At 51.7% G+C, this 23,456-nt stretch overlaps 7 protein-coding genes across 7 annotated transcripts; 6 read left to right on the forward strand and 1 right to left on the reverse strand.

The window, feature by feature from the left end:
• Window positions 1–4,047: 4,047 nt before the first annotated feature.
• On the forward strand, window positions 4,048–5,203 carry G6M90_00g032860 (uncharacterized protein; the record flags this gene model as incomplete). Its single annotated transcript, XM_014687731.1, has 2 exons — window positions 4,048–4,347; window positions 4,427–5,203. The coding sequence occupies 2 exons, from the start codon at window positions 4,048–4,050 to the stop codon at window positions 5,201–5,203; spliced, it is 1,077 nt and encodes a 358-aa protein (XP_014543217.1).
• Window positions 5,204–5,909: 706 nt separating this feature from the next.
• Window positions 5,910–6,953, reverse strand: G6M90_00g032870 (uncharacterized protein; the record flags this gene model as incomplete). The annotated part of the gene is made up of 1 exon (XM_014687732.1): window positions 5,910–6,953. One exon carries the CDS (start codon window positions 6,951–6,953, stop codon window positions 5,910–5,912), a length of 1,044 nt encoding a protein of 347 aa, XP_014543218.1.
• A 1,873-nt stretch (window positions 6,954–8,826) lies between these two features.
• On the forward strand, window positions 8,827–10,203 carry G6M90_00g032880 (uncharacterized protein; the record flags this gene model as incomplete). The annotated part of the gene is made up of 2 exons (XM_014687733.1): window positions 8,827–9,064; window positions 9,158–10,203. 2 exons carry the CDS (start codon window positions 8,827–8,829, stop codon window positions 10,201–10,203), a joined length of 1,284 nt encoding a protein of 427 aa, XP_014543219.1.
• A 2,290-nt stretch (window positions 10,204–12,493) lies between these two features.
• G6M90_00g032890 (uncharacterized protein) lies at window positions 12,494–13,944 on the forward strand (the record flags this gene model as incomplete). The annotated part of the gene is made up of 6 exons (XM_014687734.1): window positions 12,494–12,697; window positions 12,748–12,875; window positions 12,933–13,032; window positions 13,098–13,239; window positions 13,300–13,508; window positions 13,582–13,944. The coding sequence occupies 6 exons, from the start codon at window positions 12,494–12,496 to the stop codon at window positions 13,942–13,944; spliced, it is 1,146 nt and encodes a 381-aa protein (XP_014543220.1).
• Window positions 13,945–15,494: 1,550 nt separating this feature from the next.
• Window positions 15,495–16,348, forward strand: G6M90_00g032900 (uncharacterized protein; the record flags this gene model as incomplete). Its single annotated transcript, XM_014687735.2, has 2 exons — window positions 15,495–15,498; window positions 15,555–16,348. 2 exons carry the CDS (start codon window positions 15,495–15,497, stop codon window positions 16,346–16,348), a joined length of 798 nt encoding a protein of 265 aa, XP_014543221.2.
• A 2,073-nt stretch (window positions 16,349–18,421) lies between these two features.
• G6M90_00g032910 (uncharacterized protein) lies at window positions 18,422–20,245 on the forward strand (the record flags this gene model as incomplete). The annotated part of the gene is made up of 3 exons (XM_014687736.1): window positions 18,422–19,089; window positions 19,140–19,417; window positions 19,488–20,245. 3 exons carry the CDS (start codon window positions 18,422–18,424, stop codon window positions 20,243–20,245), a joined length of 1,704 nt encoding a protein of 567 aa, XP_014543222.1.
• A 1,237-nt stretch (window positions 20,246–21,482) lies between these two features.
• On the forward strand, window positions 21,483–23,258 carry G6M90_00g032920 (uncharacterized protein; the record flags this gene model as incomplete). Its single annotated transcript, XM_014687737.1, has 1 exon — window positions 21,483–23,258. One exon carries the CDS (start codon window positions 21,483–21,485, stop codon window positions 23,256–23,258), a length of 1,776 nt encoding a protein of 591 aa, XP_014543223.1.
• Between the last annotated feature and the right edge of the window lie 198 nt (window positions 23,259–23,456).

Below are 23,456 nucleotides of genomic sequence, written 5' to 3' on the forward strand. Positions count from 1 at the left end.
AGGCGGAGCGCCATCTCAAAGAGGCTTGGTAGGATCTCTTGCCGTTTGTAATTACCGTCTAAAAATGTTTTAAGCGAAATAAACAGGCACTAGGCGGACAAATAAAGGAAAGTACCCATGTATATTATTTACCTGCGCCCCTATTTGATGGGTCAATAACCTAGTTTTCTCTCTCTTATAGCTTGTAAACCTTGTGCGATGTAAATTTGGCACACATTCCTTAGAACCCCGCCGAGTTTTATCTTCCACGCCTCGTCTGCTCCTGTATCAAACTAGACTTTAACCTAAAGGCAAAAACATAGTTGTGCAGCCAGCCACAATTCGGAGACTATGACGGTATTAATTGAGAGCATGTGTGTAATAGTGTAGGTCTTGATGCTTGGAATTGACGTGAGAGGCTTGCAGTAAGGGATTAATAAGCGTGTTATTCTCGACTAGAGGAGATAAACCTATTTAAGCTTCTAGATGTGGCGGCTAAGCTCCGAACTAAGAGAGATTATTGCCTAAAATACTACCGCGCCCAACAAGTAGCACGCAAAAAAGCAATATATGACCATGTCTATTATAATTCTGCTCCAGAAATTAACTTCAAATACTAGGTTGTGCCGGAAGCTGCTTCTTCTGCACTCGCTTTTATCCGGACCTGCCGGGCGACAAGCGAGATAACAGCATCGGGCTCTAGAGTGCAAGAGCTCCTCAAGCCCTTCTTCCCTCACGCTCGGGGTCCAAGACAGAAATGCACAAACCCATGACGCCGTCTTCAGCTCCGCGTTGAATGCTTGAAGCGAATTGATACCAGGGACGCGGGCCTAGGCTTTAAAACTACGTAAGCTGTTAGTATTCCTGGCTACAATCTGTCCGCTAAAGTTGCTATTAAGTTTAAGCGTGCATAGTGGATTCATGACCTTGGAGAAAACAGTCCGGTCCCAAGAAAGCAGGACTGGGCCACTCGGATCTCAGCATCAGGACTTGTATATACCTATCTTACAATCTGAGCGACCTGCAGGACAGACCGGCAGTGCTGATATTGTCACGTTATAAGACTTATATTAACTAAGCTTCTTAATAAAATTATTATTCTTATTAGATACCCGGATATACTAAGATTAAGCCCTCTCTGATATACTACTTTGTAATCCGAGTTACGGAGATATATCAAATCCTTAATAGCTTGTGTCCTTGTCTGGCTTCTTGGTAAGGCTTGAGTTATTATTGTAGTTGCCAGCCTTAATCTCTCCGGAGGTAATATATATTTAATCGGGTTAAAGTAACCTTTATACCAATGTGTGTGTATTAAAGGCGAGCCCGATGTGGGCTACAGCGCTCATGCATACAGCTCCCAATAGATGGACTCGCTTTCAACCCTGTTGGCAGGACAATAGATATTTGTAGAAACTCGAGACAGACTGACAGTTAGACAAACAATATGACCGAAGATCCTTGGCTTACTCGGTAGTGTTAGTGTCTTACATGAAGGATAGAAACAGTCCGAGGTATTGCAGAACAGATAGATAAAGAGAGAGTATTGCTGAATATAATTGTTGGCTTTGGCTGGGTAGTAATTCGAGTGGGGCATCGCGAATCTAGAGTACGCCCGCCAAGGACGCGCCAAGATTATCGTACGGGACTCTTGCATTATATCAATGTGTAAAACCGGGTCGTATAGCCTCATCTTGGCGTGCTGCTTCAATGTTGGCGGAAGTTGCTCGTCGCAGCCTGGGAACATGTAGTTGTACGGGACTCTTACATTACATGTGTAAAACCAGGTCGTATAGCCTTATCTTGGCGTGCTGCTTTAATGTTGGCGGAAGCTGCTCGTCGCAGCCTGGGAACACGTGGGTTACATGCATAAGCATGGATATGGGGTTCTATCTCTTTGACTGCGATTTGGCTTGTGGAGAACTCCACTGCCATACAATTTTCTTAGGTAAGCGAGTCTCCACAAGCCAAATCGCAGTCAAAGAGATACCGATATACCCCCGAGGCCCACCCAGCCTGGCCTTGGCTGGTACTATAGTTAATCTCGCTTGTAGCTGGTCTCGGCCGGTAGGCAGGGGCCGAAGTCGAGAGTGCAAACCGGCACCGCCACACCTGCTTTAGCCTCTTACGGAGTGCATTATGTACATCGGTTGATCCTTGGTTGCCTCCCGTGTTTTAGATTCCGGGTGATGCACAAATTAAATTGTGGGCCAGGTGCCCGCCTATTAGCGTTGCGTCTAAACCTTATTTCGAAGATGGCAACGACACGACCAAAACCAAGTCATGCGGCGGATATATTGTCAGGCTTGGCTGAGCCGCGCTGCTAAACCTCGATATAATGTCAAGTGCCGGGTCCACGCTGTTACACAGCACGACTGAGCTCGGATAAAATAAGAGACTGTTGATTTTCTACAAAAATGAGTGAATAGTTAGTTTCCTGTGTAATAAACCGACTACCGTATCCCAGAACTTCACGATGATGCTGCGATTGCTGTATCTACCTCGGGGCTTGCCAACGATGAGCCAAGTCTTGAATGGCCGAAGCCCTTTGATAAACGGCGCAGAAAACGACGGGCAACACAGACTTCTCATAATCATTCGTCACGGTTCACACTATACTGTGGAATTTATCCAGTACGCCAAAGACCACAGTATTATATTATTTGGCTTACCTCCACATCTTACATATATCCTCTAACCGCTAGATATTATTGTTTTCTAGCTATTAAAGCACTACCATGTGAAGGCGTTAGACCTCCTTATGCAAGATAGCTGCCTTTATATTACTAAGTCAGAATTCTTAGCTATAATTAAGCCAGTTTAATAGTAAGTATTTAAGGTTCCTACTATTTAATCTACGTTTAGGAAGACTAGTATTATGCCTTAGAACCTATAACCAATCCTTGACCAGATACAAGCATTACACCCGACCTCACCCCGAGTAGTAACAACCTGTCATCATCGCTATTAGATACGCCGTGTACACTGCGGCACTTAAATAAGGCAACCAGCAAGATCAAGGACCTCCGGGAAGTATTAGGAGAGTTACAGCCAGTCCTGAAGACTAAAATGGACCGGTTTATACGCGGAGCCTTGGTCCAGTCAACCAAGCTCCGTCAGACCATGAAGGACCTAGCGCGTACCAAGATGGCTGAGGATCTTCGGAAGCAATGGAAACAACGGAAAGTTGGAAAGAATAGGCCACTGCAGTCTGGGGGAGTCATTACTATTGAACGTCACAGCGGAACACAGACAAAAGGCGTGCGTTGATTCTGCAAGCTAGAGATGCTGCCAAGGCTCGCCATTTATGGAAGGTGCGGGCTGGACCCTGCACATGATGCCGTTTCACGTTCAACAAGAACGCCTCTGCAGAAAAAGTCAATAAATTGCCCGGAAATCTGGTCGTTTGGCGTTTGACAGTGCAACTTGTGGGTCAACCAATTTCCAACTTTAATGCGCAGAGTCCAGACGGGCGTCGCGGCAGAATTGTCCAAAGTCATGCCCGGACAAGAGTCAGGCCCGCGTAGCAAAAGTCTGGTGTCATGCCCGTGTATCAATGGCCTTTGATAGCGGTAAGCACGCGCCTTGCCCAGCTTATGCGCAACGTCACCACGCCAGCACGACACGTAGTGTCCCCACGTATTTTATGCCCAAGGTCCAAGTGGCATGAGATCGAGCTAGAATCGGTAGTTGTATACGATGAGGGCCAGGCGCGTGAATACGTCCAGTTGTCGGCAAATGATGGCCACAACTGCCGCGAGATCATCAACATGCTGTCCGTCAAGTTGAGTTCTGGCCGGTCGGTAGTTGTTGCGCCGCCAAGGCTACCAGCAAAGTTGCCTGATGAGCATGATGGCGCATTGTGAAGAAGGGACATTAGGTTTCTTGGTTCTCGGCATTGTACAGACAATCACTAGACTTGATATGGGACGCTTCGAGTTGTATTCGCATGTATATAAAGCCACGGCAGGTTGCAAGTGAGATGAGAGGTTGTGCAGCAGTACTCTTCACTCAACTCTACTCTTCTCGGACAAGTTACATCCTTAGCTACACATTACCAGAATCACCATGAAGCTTTCAAGCGGACTTGTTGCCTTGCTGGCCGGACTGGCCGCCGGAAATCCGGCCATGCTCCGCAAGAGACAGGCGGACCAGGGCGCCAAGAAGGCTCTGGAAACGTACTGCGGCAATGCTGGATTTGAAGCCGGCGATGTTTTGGAAGCCGATGAAAAGCTTCAAGGAACGTGCCGCAAGAAAGACGGCGCGAAGAAAGAAGGTCCTTCGGTTGCAGCTGCCACAATCTTTTGTGACAGTGTTGGTCGCGAGTTCAATGGAGCTGGAGCGTCCTACATGAAAGCTGACTATGTGGTAAGTCGAAACGCGTATTCGGGGAAACTACTTGTCTATGTTGGCCACAGCGTGTCGACTAACTAGCTGCCGTTTATAGATCTTCTGCGGTTCCAAGGTGGCAAATAAGCCCGACGCAGCAAAGAATTCAGGTTTGGCTCTATTCAACCAAATCATTGCCGATGCAGGTGACGATGAGAAGTTGTTGAACAAGACGCTTGGCCAGTTGGTCAGCGAGGCACCAAGCAAACTGGTTGACATGTACAACATAATCAGAGCGCCTCCCTCGACGGCCAAGCTCGGCCTGGGCGGTCCAGCTCGTTTTGCAGCCAGCGCAGCCAGTTTTCTGCTCACCGCGATTCCCGACAATGCAAAGCCAGGCGGCCTGTTGGGTCCTGACACGGCGCTTGGCCGATGGCTGCGAATCAACCCAATCTACGGGAAAGCAGGAACCCAGCCGTCTCCATTCATCGACACGGACCCGTCGGGAGTAACACTACTACCACAGACGCAAAAGTGTATCGCATTCAAGGATGAGAGTCGGTGGTACTGGTCCAAGAAGGTGAAGACATGCGAGTCCTGGCACGACGTGGATCCGTGCGACACAGAGTATGCCTATGATGTGGCCAAGAATGAAGGCAAAACCCGAGAAACGCGATGCAAGGAAGAGGCAAACCCGCCAAAGGAAAAAACGCCCGCCGAGCTTGAAAAGGAAAAGGAGGACAAGCTGCGAGAGGAAGAAAAGAACTGTTTTGCTCCCCGGATGACTTGTAGCAACGCAAACGGCAAGTTTTTATACTGCATGGACGAAAGGGATAGTGAGGAATGCAAGCGTAATCAGTGGCATCCAGGCCAGGGGCATCCGCGCAAGGAGTAGATGGAAACTTGACTTTTGATGGGCACATAACACCAGACTGTATAAGTATGTAACATACATATGTAGGTGCACAGCGAGCCGGCCAGCATAGCGAGCCAGCCACCCCAAAGTTACCTTCTTGTATCAGATAGATTTGGCAACAAAACAACCACAACGCTGGAATTTTATCAATTTTCATCGCCATCGTCTTCCGCGCTGTAGTTTGGTGAATTTCTTGCTGCATCTGCTGTTTAACATGCCACCATTTATGCAGTCAAAAGTTGACTCAACATTTTTGGGAAATTACATATATTTGAGATTTGGTGCCAACGTATATGCATAGCGAGTGGAACAGCATAGCAGGTCGAACTAATTTTTCTCCACAAAACCTAATAACCGGACAGTATTTATGGAGATCTCACAATCCGATCAGGGCATCTTGCATTCGCGGAATAATTCCCGAAACTATATGTAGTGGGTTTGACGCATCGCGATGCGTGTACGCAGTGTTTTTTAAATTGTGTGTTACTGTTGAATTAGCCAGGTACGACTCTTGATTGTGCTACTAGTAGGTCCTGGTAATTAGCTAGCCTTTTTTTTATTTTATTTTTTATAATAATTTAATAATTTCCAAAACCGTGACATGTATTCCAATTCCGCGCGGCGTGCACCGTCGATTTGCTCAGCCCAAGCGCCCAACCTCCTCCTTGCCAAGCCAATCTGGCAATCACTCAAACTCGTCGTCAAAGTCTTGGTGTGCAGTTTGCTCATAGAGGAGCCGAATGCTGCCCGGCACATATCCTTCTCGGAGGCGACCGCCGACGATGCCATACGGCTCCTGGATCCTATGACTCGTCCAAGCCTCGTCAAACGGAGATCCCTCTGGTCCCAGATCGTACCAGGCCGACAACCAGAAGCCGTCTTTACCAATACAAACAGAAGAATCCGTCAAACACGAGGAGCACGACTCGGTGAGTTCCACGACGCGCTGGTCGTCAACCAGACTCTCGCGAGCTGCCTCGCGCACATCCGACGGCTCCAGCAACACCCGCAGCCCCTCGGAAAGAATTTTTTCCGCCTCCTCTTCTCCCGGCGGCTTCACACGGTAGAAAATATCGGCCATCAAGAACCCCGGGAGGTATTTATGGCTGCATATAACGAGACGGCCGCAGGGGGCACTATACAGGTAGTCGATCGGCTGCGATGCCGCATCGTAGTGCCACGTGTACTTGAGCAGAAACCTCCCGTTGACGATTTTCCCCCTCGACGAACACGTCACATGTGCGACCCACGAGTCCTCAGTGTCGGGGGGGTGGTTGGCGAAGACGGGGTCCAGCAGCGAGGCGAGGTGACGCCTCCGCTCGCGGTCCCGGACCCCAAGCCGTGTGTATTTCAGGGCGAGCTGGACATGGCGATGGTGAGGCCAGCACAACCTTTTTCCGTTGGCCCTGTGTATGGACGCCCGGGGGCAGCTCTTTGTGAGGGGAGACTGTGGTGTGTCTTGGAGGTCGGCGGCATGAAGCGCCATGCATTTGTCGCAAACCCACCTGTCTGGAAGGTCTCGCGCGATGGTGGCTAGGTAATCCAGAAAGGTGGAGGGATCGAAAGTCTTTATTGGGCATTTTGTGCGTTGGCTGGATTGAATAATGTTGTGGAAGGCGGAACAAGTTTGCGAAAGGACGAGGCGGCTGACTGCGGGCAATATTTCTGCTATGGCGAGAAGTAATTCGGGCGGGAGGTTTTGAAGACCCCGGCACGTCGGTTGCTGCATGGTTGGCAATTTCTAGACTTTTGATCTTGATGTAGGCGAACTGTGGTGAACAAGGCCTATTATTAGACTGTTTCTCTTGGTTGCCGTGTGAGTTGGATAAATAATACCAATGGGACTGGACACTGAAACTTGTGTAGCAAATGCAATAGAATGAGTGCGAATGTCAAATAAATAATCAATAATCGACACGGCTTTGAGCCTTCTGCCTGTACTACACTATGTGATAAACTTTGCATCAACCTACAGGGGCTTCACCTCATCTTGACGCCATATAGAAGCTAAGTTGTGGTTTATCAGGCACGTATTTTAGTACTGGACGGTTCTCGTAGGCCATGTACTTCCGTATGTAGATTACCATGCTTTTCTGCAAGCCAAATGGTATCCGGGCCTGTCTTGTTTCTTAATCTGACCCGTCATGCTTTGGCTGCTGGCTACAATCACGATTTCGTCCATGCTATTAGAAGAGCAACAAGTTTTGCACCGGCGACGCCAAATTCCATTACGAGTGCTGGACCCAGATGTGGACCTTTGGCAAACAAAGCCATTCAAAAAAGTCTACCTACTGCCCATGTGGCCCTAAGAAACTCTAACCATTCTATGCAATATCTAACCATTCTATGCAATAGATTAGTTGGCTTATTAGCATTGAGCAAACACTAAGCTTGCTGGCAGGCAGCCACCTCCGCAGTAAGTGCCGTACGCGCGGTGTACTTAAGCTCACGCCTCTGAACTATAGACAAGGGCTCTCTTATATCCATTCCCTCCCGGCTGACATCACTGGCTGTTATTTTTACAAAGCTGATCCAGCTCACGTCCCGCAAAGCCTCATAGTCCACGATTTATCAGAACTCACCGCCGGCCAAAGTCTTTGGCCGCCTCATTCTCCGATCGGTTGGGCTCGAAATCAAGGAGCTATTGCATATTTGTCCGTCATGTCGACTACCTGAGCCATCACCGAGAGCTAGGAAATCGACCGAGCGAACCCGCAGTCTAAAAGAGGAGGCTTTCTCGCAGAGTATCTGGGCGTTTTCTCGGACGATTCTCGCCGCTGAGTCTTCTTTCTACAAGTCATACGCGGCATGACGGTTCAAAAAACGCGAGTATGTACCGGCCTGGACCTTTGACAGCTCTCTCAACTACCGAGGATGCTAATGAAAAGCCAGGTGTAGAATTGGCAAGGATGAGATGATGAATGCCCATCGGATCCCTTGGCAACAAACGGTTGACGACCTTGATGCCAGCGGACTCGGCGAAACCGGCTTCGGCCGCGTGGAGAGTCGGTCAAGACGATGCTGAAACTTTCACTCCCAAAGTCATGACGGCGGCTGCCACGGCTGAGAGGCAGGGCATGGTACAACTAGCTGAGCGGCATGCACGACGAAGTGGTGTTACCGAGGCTGAAATGTAGCACCAGGCTTGACAAAATATAAGTGGTCGGGTCAGCAAAGAGACCGAGGATCTCACTCAGCACCGCTCATGCGTCAGCTTGCCCTGGCCTCGTGTTCTATCTCAAGTCAGTTCAATGTTAGCCATTGGAATTGGATTGTCATACCCCGTCCGCAGGCAAGACGGATCGTGCTCGACTCCAACAAACCCCCAGGGTCGCTCAGTAACCTCCCTCTCTGCTACTTCCCCCTTCACCCTCTATATCACTAACCAATAAGGACTCATGGCATGTTCCGGCACGCCGGCGAATAGACCTCGGTGGCGGGTCCGAGGGTTGACGTCAGTCAAACCAACTTTCCCGCATCTGCCGGCGCTATCTCAGCGCGCTCTAGTCCGTCGGCGGTTCATTGTTATTAAATCCAGCCGTGCCCGTGGAATTTCAGGACGCGACGAACTCTGTCCCCCGTGGCGAGCAACTACGAGGAACATGCGCAACGCCTCCTTTGCCGACCCTCGGTGGGAGCCACGCAGTCCAAGCCTGGCGCTCCGGAAGAACAGCGTCGCAGGGCCATTTGGCTTTCTAAATCCGACAACGGCCATCTACGACATCGAAATACAGAGAAATGACAGGCCAGGGGGCGATGGGGCGGATGCTGCCGACATTGCGGACACCGAAGGACAAGAGAGGGCGAAAGTGCGCTGGAACGCGCGCGACTACCGTAAAGGTATTATACATGCCACATCCTAATCGGGCAGAATAACACGCTCTTCAAGCACTCCTCGGGTCTAATGTTCCTTCATCTAACGGCCAGTTACAGGCCGTCATATTCTCATTCTACCCCAAGCCGCACCCCTGACCTCCCGACTCGAAAGGAGCTCCAATCCCCACCGGATCCTCCTCGGCATCAGCCGCATGTTCACTCTGTTTCCATATTGGGACGTCTCATGGCTGGTAGGCGTCTCCTTCACCATCGGGTGCCTCCTCTTCGTCGTCTCCGGCCTATTCTGCTGGCTGCCAATCGCCTATCCCGAGACGCAGTTCCCCCACGAAAAGCTCGTGGCCGGAGGCGTCTCGGCCTTTGTCGGCGCGACCCTGTTCCAGGTCGGCGCCGTGCTGCTATTTCTCGAGTCCTACAATGATCGTGCCGAGACGCAATTCGGCGGAGCCATGGAGGACCTCTTTGCGAACCGTCTAGGAATCGCTCGGGCTCGGAACCACGGCCCTAAACATTTCGAGGTTGGGGACCCTTCTAAACAACACCTGTATCGAGACGATAGCCATCCCAGGTCAACGTCGTCTGGGGTTCTCGCCTCTGCTGAAAATCTCGATGGCCAACGCGGCGCACCGCGACAGAGCTCCAACGGCAGTGACGTGAACGGTACGGGGCGCCGTTGGCAATGGTGGCCGTCTTGGCATGACGTGACGACGCACTACGTCTATGAGATTGGTTTTCTTGCATCGTGTACAATGTCTGTTGGTGCTACCGTCTTTTATATTTGTGGTATTCTTGGACTGCCTGGCATATTTGATAATCTCAGCGATGCGGCGCTCAAGGGGGCCTACTACTTCCCCTATTTGCTGGGTGGTGTCTTGTTCGCCGTCTCGTCCGTCTTGTATATCCTGGAAACGCAGCCCAACTGGTATACCCCCCAGCCTTTCAAGATTGGGTGGCACGTAGGCGTGTGGAATCTGATTGGCAGCCTTGGCTGGACGATGGCTGCGTCGTTCGGGTACTGCCGTGCTAGTTGGTGTGTGTATCAGAACGAGCTCACGCTTATCTGGGCCTCTGCGGCCTTTAGTTTTGGCAGTGCGTTGCAGTGGTATGAGTCCCTGGACAAGTATGTGGTGATAATTGAAGACTAGAAATAGAAAGGCCATTGGTGATATTCCTCAACGCAAAGTGTTCGGCTGCGAAGCTGTAGTAATTTTCGTCGGCGGAGTAGAGTCCGGAGCAAGCACGGCCATGTCCATATATGCTCATGCGTAAAAACAGTCGTTGTGAGAAGCTGACGAGGAAGCTAATCACCGTACGCAACGAGAGCTGCGATGACTCTCCCGCCGATAACACATTTAGCATCAAACCTTGCGTCACCACTCATTACCGAGAAGATATGCGTAAAGCGGCAACTCGACTGATCCGAGACTAAGAGGACGGACCCTATATTCGTAAAAACACCCACAATCTTTTGCTATTCTTGAGGCACTCATATAGGTGTGCAAACATAGAAACGCAACAAGAATACAGACTCCTATCTTTCCTTGCAAGAAAAGCATGGTAGTTATTAGAGACTGTGAAGGTCTCTGAAGGCTTTGATTGTGCTCGTTTTGCTTCGGCAGATGCTGGAGACCCTTCGTTCCTAGGCAAGCGCTCCAAGAAGGACCGTTTCGGGGATCTTGCCGTGTCTTGCAGCTAGTTGAGCCTTCTGCGATAAGCTTAAATATCTATTCTTGCTCTATTATCGTGCTTTTAACGCAGAGAAACTTGTACTACTAACCCGAAACCCATTCAAAGCGCCAGTAATTATAGCCGTAGCGACGTCGGAAATGCACAATTCAGCCTATATTATTCCTCTTAACAGCGGGTAGTAGCTTCTTTACCAGGAACATGGTATATGCCGATATGCCTTTTCAGATTTGTTCTCCAATCCATTGAATGACTCATGTACGTCCGGCTCATGCTTACCTGTTATTCTAGTACTTGTATCCTTAAAACTAGAGTTAATAGCTTCTTCGTAGATATAAATACCTTTCTTGCAAAGTGCAGTATTATTTTTGCGCCATTTAACAGCTGGCTCCCAGAGTCAACGCGAGATCGGGATAGCAGGGGTGGGCGTTGAGATGATGAGCAATTTCTCCGCTAAAGATGCATGCTGCAAGACCTGTTCCGGACTAGTCTTAGGTAGGTAACGGACGAGAACCCATTCTAGTAGTTGCATGTGGTCATAGTCGCTTTTATTTGGGTATATAGACGCATCATTCGATCCCGGCGGGGAGCCCATCGCAGAGCCGTTTCCACAACTAGGCACTTTAAAAGCTGCCTAAGAATACTCTCGCAGTGGAACAGCTTACCCGAGAACCAGAACCGCTGAATGTGTACATACAAGCATCGACAAGTATAGTAACATTGAAATGACCCTGCGGGGAAGAAGTGCGTACTAGGGCAGCCGCATACTGCAGCCACGTCCCATGTGAGAATTCACAGCCAGCCACAAGGCTTCGCTTAATGTCCTTGGACGAGTAAATGCTGGCACTTCGCCTTCTGGAAAGCGCAACTCAACCGCCACACATTCGGCTATCGCGCGGTTTGGTACCGACAACGCCCGGCTAGTCGTCCAAGCCAAGGAGGAAATTTTTTCTTTGGTTGAGCTGCCAAGCTGTGGCTAAGCCCTTGCTACAGTGGGAGACAAAGCATCAACCAGATCAGGTACCTGGCTACGGCGCTCTATCCACGAAATGGTGCCGATTGAGCAGCCATGGACAGATTGGATAGCGGCATCGGTCCTTGACTGAAGCCATCTATCAAGGGACTTGCGGCCTCTTTTATGACAGTTGGCAATGACCTTGGCTAGCTTGTGTCCTCAGAGGCGATCAAGCACTCGAGGGGCATTCAAATGCCTCAAACCTCCGCCCAGCGCTGAAGCAGCACGTGTGGCAGCTTGTGCGGCAGCTAGTGTTTTGGATACAGCGCATCCCGGCCTTCATCCGTTCACAAATCCTGCGGTACATGAGGACCAGCAAGGGCCTGCCTGCTTTAATCACGCAATTATGGCCATGGCTGCGTGTACAAGCGGCGCCATCCATGTCACTGTGGAAATGAGTGGTGTGAGAATGTCAAACGGCCTGGTGGCTGAGGCCAGACGCTAGTATTCCGTCTGAATCAGTCGTTCCCCCCTAAAGCAACGTGGCAATCTCCAGCACGGTGTGGCATCCCATAGTCGACTAGCCAGAGAGAGGCCGTGGGCGTTGCCTTGGACAAGCCGTCGCCGCCACGGGATGTCGCATACCCGAATGTGTCAGAGACTGACCTACCAGGAGCTCCCCGGTAGCCGATATATCGTTTGGACCCAATCTCTGCACTCCGGACGGCGCTGTTCTGTTCCCCTTCATGTTCTCTTCACCCTCGACTTGACGTTCAACCGGACGCCCAGAAAACATGTCGCCCATGTCGCCAATCTCGCCCACCGAGCCGTTCGAGCCGAACGCGGCACAGCGAGCGTTGGTCGTGTCCGTAACGGCAGAAGAAGTCGCTCTCTGTGTGATTGGTATCGCGGTGACAATCATCAGGGTGTGCGCCCGGGCCGTGGCCGTGGGTTGGAAAGGCCTCCGAGGCGACGACTACTTGGTCACGGTGGCAGCGGTACGTACGGCCGTTATTCGCGCACGCCGCGCATGGTTAACACATTCCAGCTCTTCTACGTTTCCATGACGGCCTTTTCAACCTCTCTCAACCACGTCTCCGGAGGCGCGACAAATGCCGGCCTGACGGACAACGAGCGAGCGGCGATTCTACCCGGCAGCCTCGCGTTTGAGCAACGGTGCGTCCTCGACAATGAGCAGCAGGGTGAATGAGCAGTTTCTGACTTCAGCAACAGGGTGCTTGGCTCCAAGATGCAGATTGGCGGTTGGTTGAGCTACGTCATGTGTCTTTGGACGCTGAAAGCATCGCTCTTGGTCTTGTACCTTCGATTGACGGTGCGTAGCCACGTATATATGAGAGCGTTTTTGTTTTGGTATATGTGAGTTGACACATGCCGCAGGAAGGGCTCGGACGGCACTACACCGTCCGCATTTATACTGGCTTTGGCCTGCTTATTGCCAGCTGGATCACTGTCCTGGCAAACCTCTTCCTCGTATGCCGCCCCTTCCACAAGAATTGGCAGATTCATCCAGATCCCGGGAGTAAGTTGGTCTCGTCTCTACACTGCTTGAGCCACGGCGTGCTGACTGTTCCGCTCCTAGATGTCTGCCAGCCTACCGTGTCCTTCCCGGTCGTCTGGGTCAACCTGTCGCTCAATGTCCTTACGGACTTTTATCTGATATCCATACCAGTCCCCTTGCTTTGGCAATCCTCCATGAGAGCCGTCAAGAAAGTAGGGCTCATGGTGCTATTTAGCGGGGGCTTGCTGGTTGCGGCCTGCGCAATACTTCGTTCCACCATGGTTTATGACGTAGGTCCCCCCCCTTTCTTCCTTGCAAAACTGTCAAGCTCCGGGAGTCATTGACCAATATATTGTGTTGTAGAGACTATCAGGTCGCACCGGGATTCCTTGTTTGTGGGCTGCTCGAGAAGTCTTCATCGCGGTTTTCGCGACCAACCTCCCCATCGTGGCTCCTCGCGTGGTGCGTTGGCTCGCCCCAGTGGTTGGCTCGATACTGTCGCTGGGTTCCCAGAAAATGGATCAAGTGTCCAGTGGCTTTCGGACGGTGGGCGGTGGCGGTCCAAATAAACCGAGCTGGCGTGGCCGTGGCCCGCCTACTCCAAACCCTATCACGGACCTGACCTCCATCTCGACCTGGACCTCGACCTCCACCGAGGTGGATATGAAGGACGCCACCGATCTACATGTTGTCGAAACCTCCATCGACAAGTCGGCCAAAGGCTGATGTTGACAAACCAAGACGCCACGGCGGCCCATTTGGCATCACCACACGATTAGCCTTGCTCCGCAGCTGAAATACTCTCGGAGAAGGCTTTTGTGACACCGAGGTGACTTAATCAATGATGGACGGGTAAAAATGAAAACCCGAATCCATCGGCGAGTCACGGCAAACTCCGACGCGATACCGTACTATCGAGGCGCAGTCAGATTGATTGCGGTATGCTCATCGAGTTCACCACTCGCTGATCGTGCTCTATTTGGTAGCTTCTACTACATGATGGTCAGATGTATGCCTGCCTTTGAGGCGGAGGCAATAAACATGGACTTCATCACTGCTTAGAGACTGGTACTCATGCATCACTGCATAGAGACTGGTACTCATGCATCACTGCATAGAGACTGGTACTCATGCTGTGCAGAGATGCGACGTGCCTCGGAATAGACTCTCAATGTCACCTGCCCATAGAGAGCCTATGAGTAATGTCAAGTTTTCTAAACGCGGCATCAGTTCATACTCGTGTCAATTGATGTTGGGATACGAAGTCTATCAAATAACTCACCCACGAAGCATCATGATTCCATTGTGCACTACGGGAGCCGTATTTTGCTTCATCAATTGATTGAACTGGTCCAGTGGGTAGCCGAAACATCCACCATTTCCCAGGAAATCGAATTCTCCAAGCTGAACAGCCCAGGCTGGGCAGAATAGTACGAGAGCAACTTGGGGGCGATAGATGAGTCCGTAAGGAGACGGGTTTCGTGGAACAAGAGGACTTCCTGTATTGAAGCTAATTAGTACCATGATAGCGCCTATCTAATTATATATTTCTGGTTGGACTCAAGCGCAAAGTCAAAGCCAACGTCTCTCTATGCTGCGGCAGGGTGCTATTCGAGCGCGGGTAGCCGTTTGGCCTTTGCTAGCAACTGGCTCTAGATTCCAAGACGGCGAGGCAACCGGGTGACCGTCTGCATTAACGGCTACCAAGTAAGGATTTTCGTCAAGACAACAACAAAGGTACGAGAGTGTGGCGACGCTCAAAAGGGGAAGTGTAGAACAAACCACCCTATTGTGAACCAAGGGCTGCTGTGCGATACCTTACCCTGTCCATACCCTGGGAGTCTTTTTATTAGTACGGAGTGGAAGGAGGCTACGTTAGTTTCATCTAGACATGTGCGTAATAGACGCTGCCTCGACAAATTATCCTTCATCGCAAATTGAAGCCTTCTAAACACCAGCACCAGCATATACGACTTTATTCAACCAGCGACTTCTCCAGGTTGGCCCTGGCAGCGCGACCGCCACCAACGGGAATCCAGGCCCGGTCTAATTGATGGTGGCCACAAGGCTTATATAGAGGCTGATGCGAGGGACTCTTCCAGCTGCTCGTAGGCTTGGAACTGGAACCGCCACTCGATGACTGTCACATGATGGATTTGCGATATGTGCATTTCGTCCAATATAAGTCGGACATTCCTAGGGGACCATCGGGCATCCAGACTTGACAATTCCGGAGGAATTGACACCTTCCTTTGTTCCAAGTTCATTCTCCCAAGATGAGTTCGTCTCCGTCCATGCTAGCATAACAAAATGCAGCCTTCTAACATCTCAGCCAGGCACTTCAAATGGAAAAGTCATCGGCTACGAGACTGGAGAGATTCCAGCTCAAGGCGTAGTGACCATCGTGTTCACCATCGGCGTTCCTGGTATTCCTCTCCAGGCATGCATTGATTCCCAGTACAAAGACAGTCGGGCCATGGACAAGCGCCCGGGGATGTACATGAAGTACTTGCCATTCCGCTACGATGAAATCACCGCCAAGCAATTCACCGGCGGCTCCTACTTATTCGATACCTGGGAGAACGCCAAGGAATACGACCGCTGGCTGCGTGAGGACTACGAGGCCGGCGATGAGCCCAAGACCAAGTTTCTCGAGCGGCCGCTGTTTGAGGAGCCGAGCTGTCAGGTTTGGAAAGTAATCGGCGCGCATAGCTTTGTTCCGATTGAGGAGCACGCCGTTGGTCGCCTACAATACTGGTCCTGCGACGTTGCGGATGCGGAAACCACTCTGCGCGAGCATTATAAGAAGTTGAAGGATGCTGCAGAGGCACAGAATGCTGCGGCCTTTTGGCTGTTTTATAATGCTGAAGATAAAAAGTTCGGCATTCAGCTGGCTTTTAAGAAGCAAGATGGAAATGACGAGTCTGCGGCAAGGAGAAGTGTCGCAGCCGTGGCAGCCAAACCGGGCTTGGAGCAATTGTTGCCAAAGGATTTTGTTTCCAAGTCCTTGTTTGACCGTTCCGGCCTATTTTTGACCACTTGGCTGCCAAAGTCTCGCGCTGCTGGAGGATGTGCGAGGCTTATCCCAAACTATCCTCTCGTGCCCGCTATTACGCAGCTGGAACCCTAAACAGCCGGCCAGACAGTAGGTCGCATTCGGAGTCTTTACTATGTTTCAACCTCTTCGTTAGTTTTACCTGCCCTACCTGCCACCCTCAACCTCATCGAGAGGCTAGTATTGGCCCTTGAAATATGTGGAATCGGAGCCTGGTGCTTTCAGTTATCAGTAAACCCCTTAATTAGTTAGTTTAGTGACATGAAAAAAGTTAAGTACTCTCGCAGACTCTCAACTGAAGTTGGAGAGTCAATGGTGCGTGAATAGAAAGTCCAAAGTTGTTGCTCCTGCGATAGATCGTGTTCCACCGTAAGACTACCGCAACGAAATTGCTCCCGTGCCAAATGAGGGTTTCATTCTGTGAAGCATGGAACGTATGCATTTCACAGTCAGACATCCAAGCTTTGCGGGCGTGCTATGGCGGATGATATCGTCATGAGCAGGGTTGGCTGGCCTATCAGATGTCGCATTACAGCGGCTTTGGAATTAGTCTTATTTCTTCGTTTAAAGTCACGAGATGTAGCGTCTGAAAAGCTCCATGGCGATAAAAAGGCTCTGGGCGCCTGGCGGGTGTTGTCGAACACTATCCATATTAGAAGGCTCTGGGGTTGACCGGCCGTCTGGAAACTCATATCCGTCTGGATAGATCTTGTGGTAGAGGACATGTTGTTCAAAGTTGTGTGCGGGTGACGGCCTAGTTTCTGAAGAAAGGCTTATCTCATCCGTGGACTGTGGGCGTTGGCTTTGCGATGGAAGGGGACGGTTTGGGAGCTGTGTCCCCTATAGAGGATCCTGGGTGCTATAACAGGATTAGTCCAAATGACACCAGAATCTCAACGGTTATTGTCAGTCTTACCGCCCGGAGATGGCGAAGATCCGGCCCGCCGTGCCTTGCAAATCGAGAAAAATCTCTAGATGACACACCAACGAGTTCGGTACACTTTGGAGGATGACACCCTGGTAGATTGTTCCGTCGATTGAGTTCTCGCAAGGCACGAGGGGTGAGGTGGATCTTTGTCAAAAAAGGAAGGCGCAAAGTTGGACACAACATGACAACCTATTCTCGGCTTCTTTGGAACAACGTGGCCTTGCGAGAGATGGCCTGTCATGCCTCTTTTTCCAATTTGTCCACTCGCCATGGGCAACGAAGGTAGGTGGAAAGAAGAAGGGGACGTTTTATCGAGGGCGGCGGCCACTTTTGCGGTCAGCGGCCTTGATAGGCGCCAGAGAATGTGTGCGTGAGTCACGATCGGCGGAGAACATGTCGTAATTCAATGTGCGATGCGGGGGATAGTCGTTTACAAATGGTAGCCGCCTATAGGGGACTGGCTGATGCATTTTCAACGACAAGAATCGTGAATGCAGGCTGCGTGTTGAAGCGCGGGAATGGGGATGCCCCGCCAAGTCCCGAAGTTGCACATGTGGGGAGAGTTTATGCAGCATCCCCTGTTGTGGCGCGGGTGGCTTAGACAAACGACACATAAGTTTGTGTACCAGGATATCCGTCATTCATCACGGGATAAATGTACTGTACTGCATAGAAGCGATCGTATGCACGGTGGCGCATTAACAGGAATCTGTTCGTTTAAATGCAGATATTTTAGTTACTCGATATATCCATTCATCACATAGGCTGATAAATAAATGATATTCGTTTGTGGTGGAGGGCCATAACAATATTTGAAGTTTGGGGCGGTGGAGCGGTGTTTGCAATGGGCCTAACGGCTTGTTCTACTCATATTGCTGCTTTGAACTTTCACAACCCATTGCACCAAATTTGTTCCATAGAAAAAGAAATGTTGTTTTATGCCAAGATATTTCGTTTGTTCAGTCACACAGAATGGAGGACGTAAACACACACACACACACACACACAAATGAATAAGTTTTGTGGCGTGGCCACGCCCATTTTTACTGACGTCCTCCGCGCCACCTCATCCTCATCCTCTCACATTCCGTACACAACCTCACCACCGAGCCGCAGACGTGCTATTTGTGCAGCGGAAAACCTGACCTGAATCTCTGCATTTACGCGCCCGGATGGACTCGGCCAGCAAAGGATCCTCGCCAGGCGTCGGCCGATCCAATATGGATGCGTTCCTGGCCACTCTCTCCCCCTGGGATCTCCTGTATCTTCGCGGCAAATTTCGCAGTGGCATCCCCATTACTGGTCTGGCTGGACTCCCAGATCTGCCCGCCGAGGTAATCTCCTTGATCGTCATAGAGCTCACGCTCGACGACATTGTGAACTGTCGGCTGGTGAGTCGCGACTGGTACTCGTCGTGGACCCAAGGACCCGTCATCACAGCACTGAGTCATTTCTTCTTCCCCGGCCTCATAGAGAAGCACAAACAGCTCAGCAACCTTCAGTCACCACACAGACTTGTCCAAGCGTCCGTGGCAAATGCCCTCCGAAGACGGCATTCACGGCCAAGCCGCACATCCTTCATCCTCTGGAGAGAGCCACGCTGTCCTGTGTTCAGAAGACCCGGAGAGGAAGCAGAAGAGCCTTTGGATTGTCGTCGCTTATCTTTTGATGTGCCGGGACCGACTGCTTTCTACGACAGGGGCCGTCTGGCATGGCAGGCAAACAAGCTCAAGATTGTCGTCGATGATTTGCACACATGTGAACGCCACGACTGTAGCTTGACAGAGATGCATCTTCACGGCCAAGAATTGACGCTTCAGGGAATGTCACGTGAGCTCCTCGTCTTTATTGCAAAGCGAGTTGGCGCTGGATCCAACTACAATACAATGTGAGCGCGAGACAGCCCACCTATTGTGCCGGTCTGCTAACTTCACCTAGGCAAATATGGCATACCGATCTGAAAGACTGGAGGCGTGTTACACTACCCGGCCCTCTTACTAGATGTTATGTCCAAGGCGAGCGAGTAGCATTCTTCACACGACAGCGTCTGTTGGTAGCTTGGTCCTGGAGGGGCGGAGCTTCCGAGATCGACATATCCGGGGAGATGAATCAGCCGCCTGAGGATTATGAAGGCCGTAGGTCATTCCCCGGTGTGATATTACACCCTGAGAAACCAGACACGTTATATGTGGCGTCTATATTTCGGTCAAAACTGAGTAAGTCCCCCCCTTCTCCTCCAAACTTTGTCTTTTGCACTTTGACTTTGACGCCAACACCGCCACCTAGATCCCGGCATAACTGAACAATCTCAGAAACTCCGCTTTTTGATGTCGGTGGTTCGCTACGAAGACGGTAAACCCACCGAAAGATGGCAGGAACTCATACAGGAAGATTCGCTAACAGACCACTTCTTCATCTCCCCGCATGTATTCTTCCAGGTCGTACTGCTATGTCCGAAAATGGGTCCCAACGGGCTGTACAATCTCGGCACAGTACTTACATCCATCAACGTCACATATGACGAGGCACGACTCGGAGAAATTTACAGTGGACAAGTCGTAGAACTTGCGACCACGGCATTCAGCATATACAAGGAGTCATTCATACAGCGCAGGTTTGTACGATGCGCTGGGGATAGCACCATCTACTGCTTACCAATGCAATATGAGCCGTCGCTGTACGGTCTATGCGACTGCGAGGAGCCGCTGACGACATGGTCAGAAGAGCACCCTTCTATCCCTCGGTGGGTGGAATTGGACACTGATAGCCGACGACTAGACGCCGACAAAGCGGCAGAAGATGGTATCGTGTTGTATCTGAGGGAGGTGAAGTGCAGGCTAGAGCTAGAGCTGTGCTTGATAGTGGGCGATGAAGACTTTCAGATACACGTCACGTCGGAGGGTATCTTGGTGTGGTCATTTACCGAGGGGACGAGGTTGCCAGCCATGGACGGCCCAGAGAGCCTGCGGGGAGCGAAGAATGAGCCTTCAACGTTGAGTACTCCTGTACGGCCGATTCATTTGCTGCCATTTGTGGCTGATTGATAGCACGAGAGATTTCAGTGATGACATCATTGGGCAGTTAGCGATGCAGCGCCGCCGCCGCAGCAGCGGCGATGCCAAACTATTGTAGGAGCGGGCTAGACATGGACAACTCGAGACCGAATGCGACAGCATTCATGGGTGGTCATTACACTTGTCGTATTGCCATATTGCAACGACATTCATACAAGTCAATGTATCAATGGCCATTTGCAGCGCACACCGCATTGTATTTCTAACACCTCTCCCGATACTAGCTGGGTACGTGGCGCATGCACGGATGGTTGAGGAGGGGGCTTGCATGTTGGAATCGGAGGCACAGTATCTCGTCTCTTTGCCGTATGGATCTTCTTGTCCGCCCGCCAAACGCTTCTGCCCAAAGACTGCCCAGCAGAGAGTTGAATGGGTTTCTTTCCGCTGACCCCGTACTCGATCGACCAAAGAGCGGGCTGGACGTATACTACAATCCAGGGCAGAATGCTGCTATGTGATCTCTGCCACCCCACAGATTGATCAAATGCCAACTCGGCGAGAAGGCGAGGAAGGGTACAGCGCCCGTGCCCGGAAAGGGTCCCGCTTTGGTGCCCGTCGGGCCAGTTTAGGGAGGTGCTTAGCTGCGCATCTGCCTGTGTGTCTCGGAACATTGCGAAGCACGCGTGCCAGTAGATTGCACGTGGCCTGCGGACAGTGGAGTCGGGTGGGAGTAATTGAAGCCCCCAGAGCTGATGGATGCTGCTTCGTGTTCCCGTCGGCACCAAGCAAGACCTTGGAATGATGGCTACGTAAGCGGCTGCACTCGGTAGAGAAGCTGGAGAGGAGAGGGGCAACTTCATCTTGAAACCAACATGAGGTCGACTCGGGATGCGGCAACCTCGCCCGATTACGTGACATTTGCTGGCCAGCACATCAATCATCCACAGGCCCCCTGATGGTCACTCGCGGCCAGTGTGACCTTATCTGGTCCACTCGGGCGCCACTTCTCCAGTGAATGACTCCAAGTCATGCAGCCTCCCCGTGCGTCCCCGCTGACTAGCCTGGGCCCGTCTCGGGCTTCCGTTATCGCAGCACTAGGCCAGTCCAACATCGCGTCAGCCTCATTGCCTACACATCCCCTGTGCAGTCTCTGTCTGCTTTTCCATCTTCTTTTCTCTCAGCGGCATACACACAAAACAGTGCAAAGTCTCGTTACTCTACCTCGAACGTTTCCCACGGCGGCCGTCATCGGTGTTATCGAGTGACGATGCCCAAGTCCTCGTCTTCCGATGCCCTCACCCGCGCCGCTCCAACCCCCATTGCCCAAGTCATAGATAGCGAAGCGTCATCAACCTTCAGCGCCTATGACGACGACGACAGCTTCGACCAGGCGTCAGCCCAGCGCCGCCGCCTGCTCTGCCAGAAACAAGCGGTCCGCATCATCTCCCTGATATTCGCCACATGTGCTGCGCTCTGTGCCGGCTCCATCGTCGTCTTCTCGCTATACGCCCCGCGGTTCCAGTCCCGCCTACGATACACCCAGTTCCAGGTCAATGGCCTCGCCATCGCAGGCTCCGTGGCCATGTACCTGCCCATCTCCGTCGTGGGATACGTATGTGACCGCGTTGGTGTAGCGCCGCTTTCGCTCTTGTCAGCCGTCTTGTTCGGAACCGGCTACGGCACTGCCGCCGCGATCTACCGAAAGCTCGATATCGACTACAACGTCCTGGGGAAGCCGCATGGCGTGGGAAATGAATGGTCGTACCCGGCCATGATCTTCGCCTTTGTGTGCATCGGTTCAGCGACTTGCAACATGTACATGGCCTCGGTGTCGACGTGTGCCAAGAACTTTGGCAGGGGCAAATACAGAGGGCTGGCTCTGGCCATGCCCATTGCAGGATTTGGCTTGAGCGGCATGTGGCTGAGTCAATTCGGGAGCCGCTTCTTGTACGAAACAAAGCCCGACGGGTCCAGGGGCGATATTGACGTATTTCGCTTCTTCCTCTTCCTGGCCATTGTGCTCTCCGTCATTGGCTTCCTCGGCTGCTTCCTGCTGCGTGTTGTCGATGAGCAGGACCTCATCGAGGAAGCCATCGAGGAACTGGAATCGAGCGGCCTGCTGAATGGCAGTTCGCTCCTCGGCCGGGCACATCAGGGCTACGGCTCGGCCGCCTCCGCGGCCAACCAGGCAAACATGGAATCCAGCTCCTTGCTAGACCCGTCAAAGGACGACGACGCGCAGTGGAAGAAGAACCGGGTTCTCAACGCGGAGACGCTTCAGTTTCTCACCGACCACACCATGTGGCAGTTCGCCCTGGGCTTTCTGCTCATGATTGGTCCTGCGGAAGCCTTCATCAACAACCTTGGAACCGTCATCGGCACCTTGACGCCGCCCGAAACCGAGGGCTTTGGCGAGACAACGTCGGTCGCTACGCACGTCTCCATCTTTGGCGTCACCAGCACCATTTCCCGACTGCTCATCGGCAGCCTGACCGACTTGCTTGCTCCCGCCCCGGAGACGCAGCACCTCCAGCTCTCGTCCTCCCACCACAGCATCCACCCGTCCTCGCGGCTCAAACGTCTCACCATCTCCCGCGTCACGTTTATCCTCTTCTTCGCAATGCTCATGTCGATAGGCTTCATATTCCTCGCCTCGGGCGTCGTGCAGAATCACGCCGACCGCTTCTGGGTTGTTTCTGGTCTAGTGGGAGCCGGCTATGGCGCCGTCTTCAGCCTGGCGCCTCTCATTGTCACCATCATCTGGGGCGTAGAGAATTTTGCTACCAACTTTGGCATCATCGCCATGTTGCCGGCTCTTGGGTCGACCTTTTGGGGGCTCATTTACTCGGGAATCTACCAGGCCGGCGCCAAGGGGTCCCCGCCATTGTCTGACGGCACGGGCGACGATTTGTTTTGCTACGGCAAACACTGCTACTCGACGACATTTTGGGCGGCGGGAATATGTGTCTGGGTCGGGTGTGTGTCGGTGTTGTTTGCATGGAAGGGCAGAGGCGGTTGGAAGGAACGCGAGATTGTGATTTGAGCATTGGGGGATTTTAGGGAATTAGCAACATGTACGGAGTAAAGCGCCTGAGATACCGCGTCATATGTATCCCGCATCATTTTTGCACACGTGGAGTTGGGTCTGGAAATTCAATCTGAGGAGCATTTCTGCCTTGGCCAATTATGACTGCGTAAAGAAGGGAGCTTGTTATTGACGGGGGTGATGTCCCAGTTGGCA

This window comes from Metarhizium brunneum, chromosome 2, assembly GCF_013426205.1.
Source record: "Metarhizium brunneum chromosome 2, complete sequence".
In the NCBI taxonomy this organism is placed as follows: domain Eukaryota; kingdom Fungi; phylum Ascomycota; class Sordariomycetes; order Hypocreales; family Clavicipitaceae; genus Metarhizium; species Metarhizium brunneum.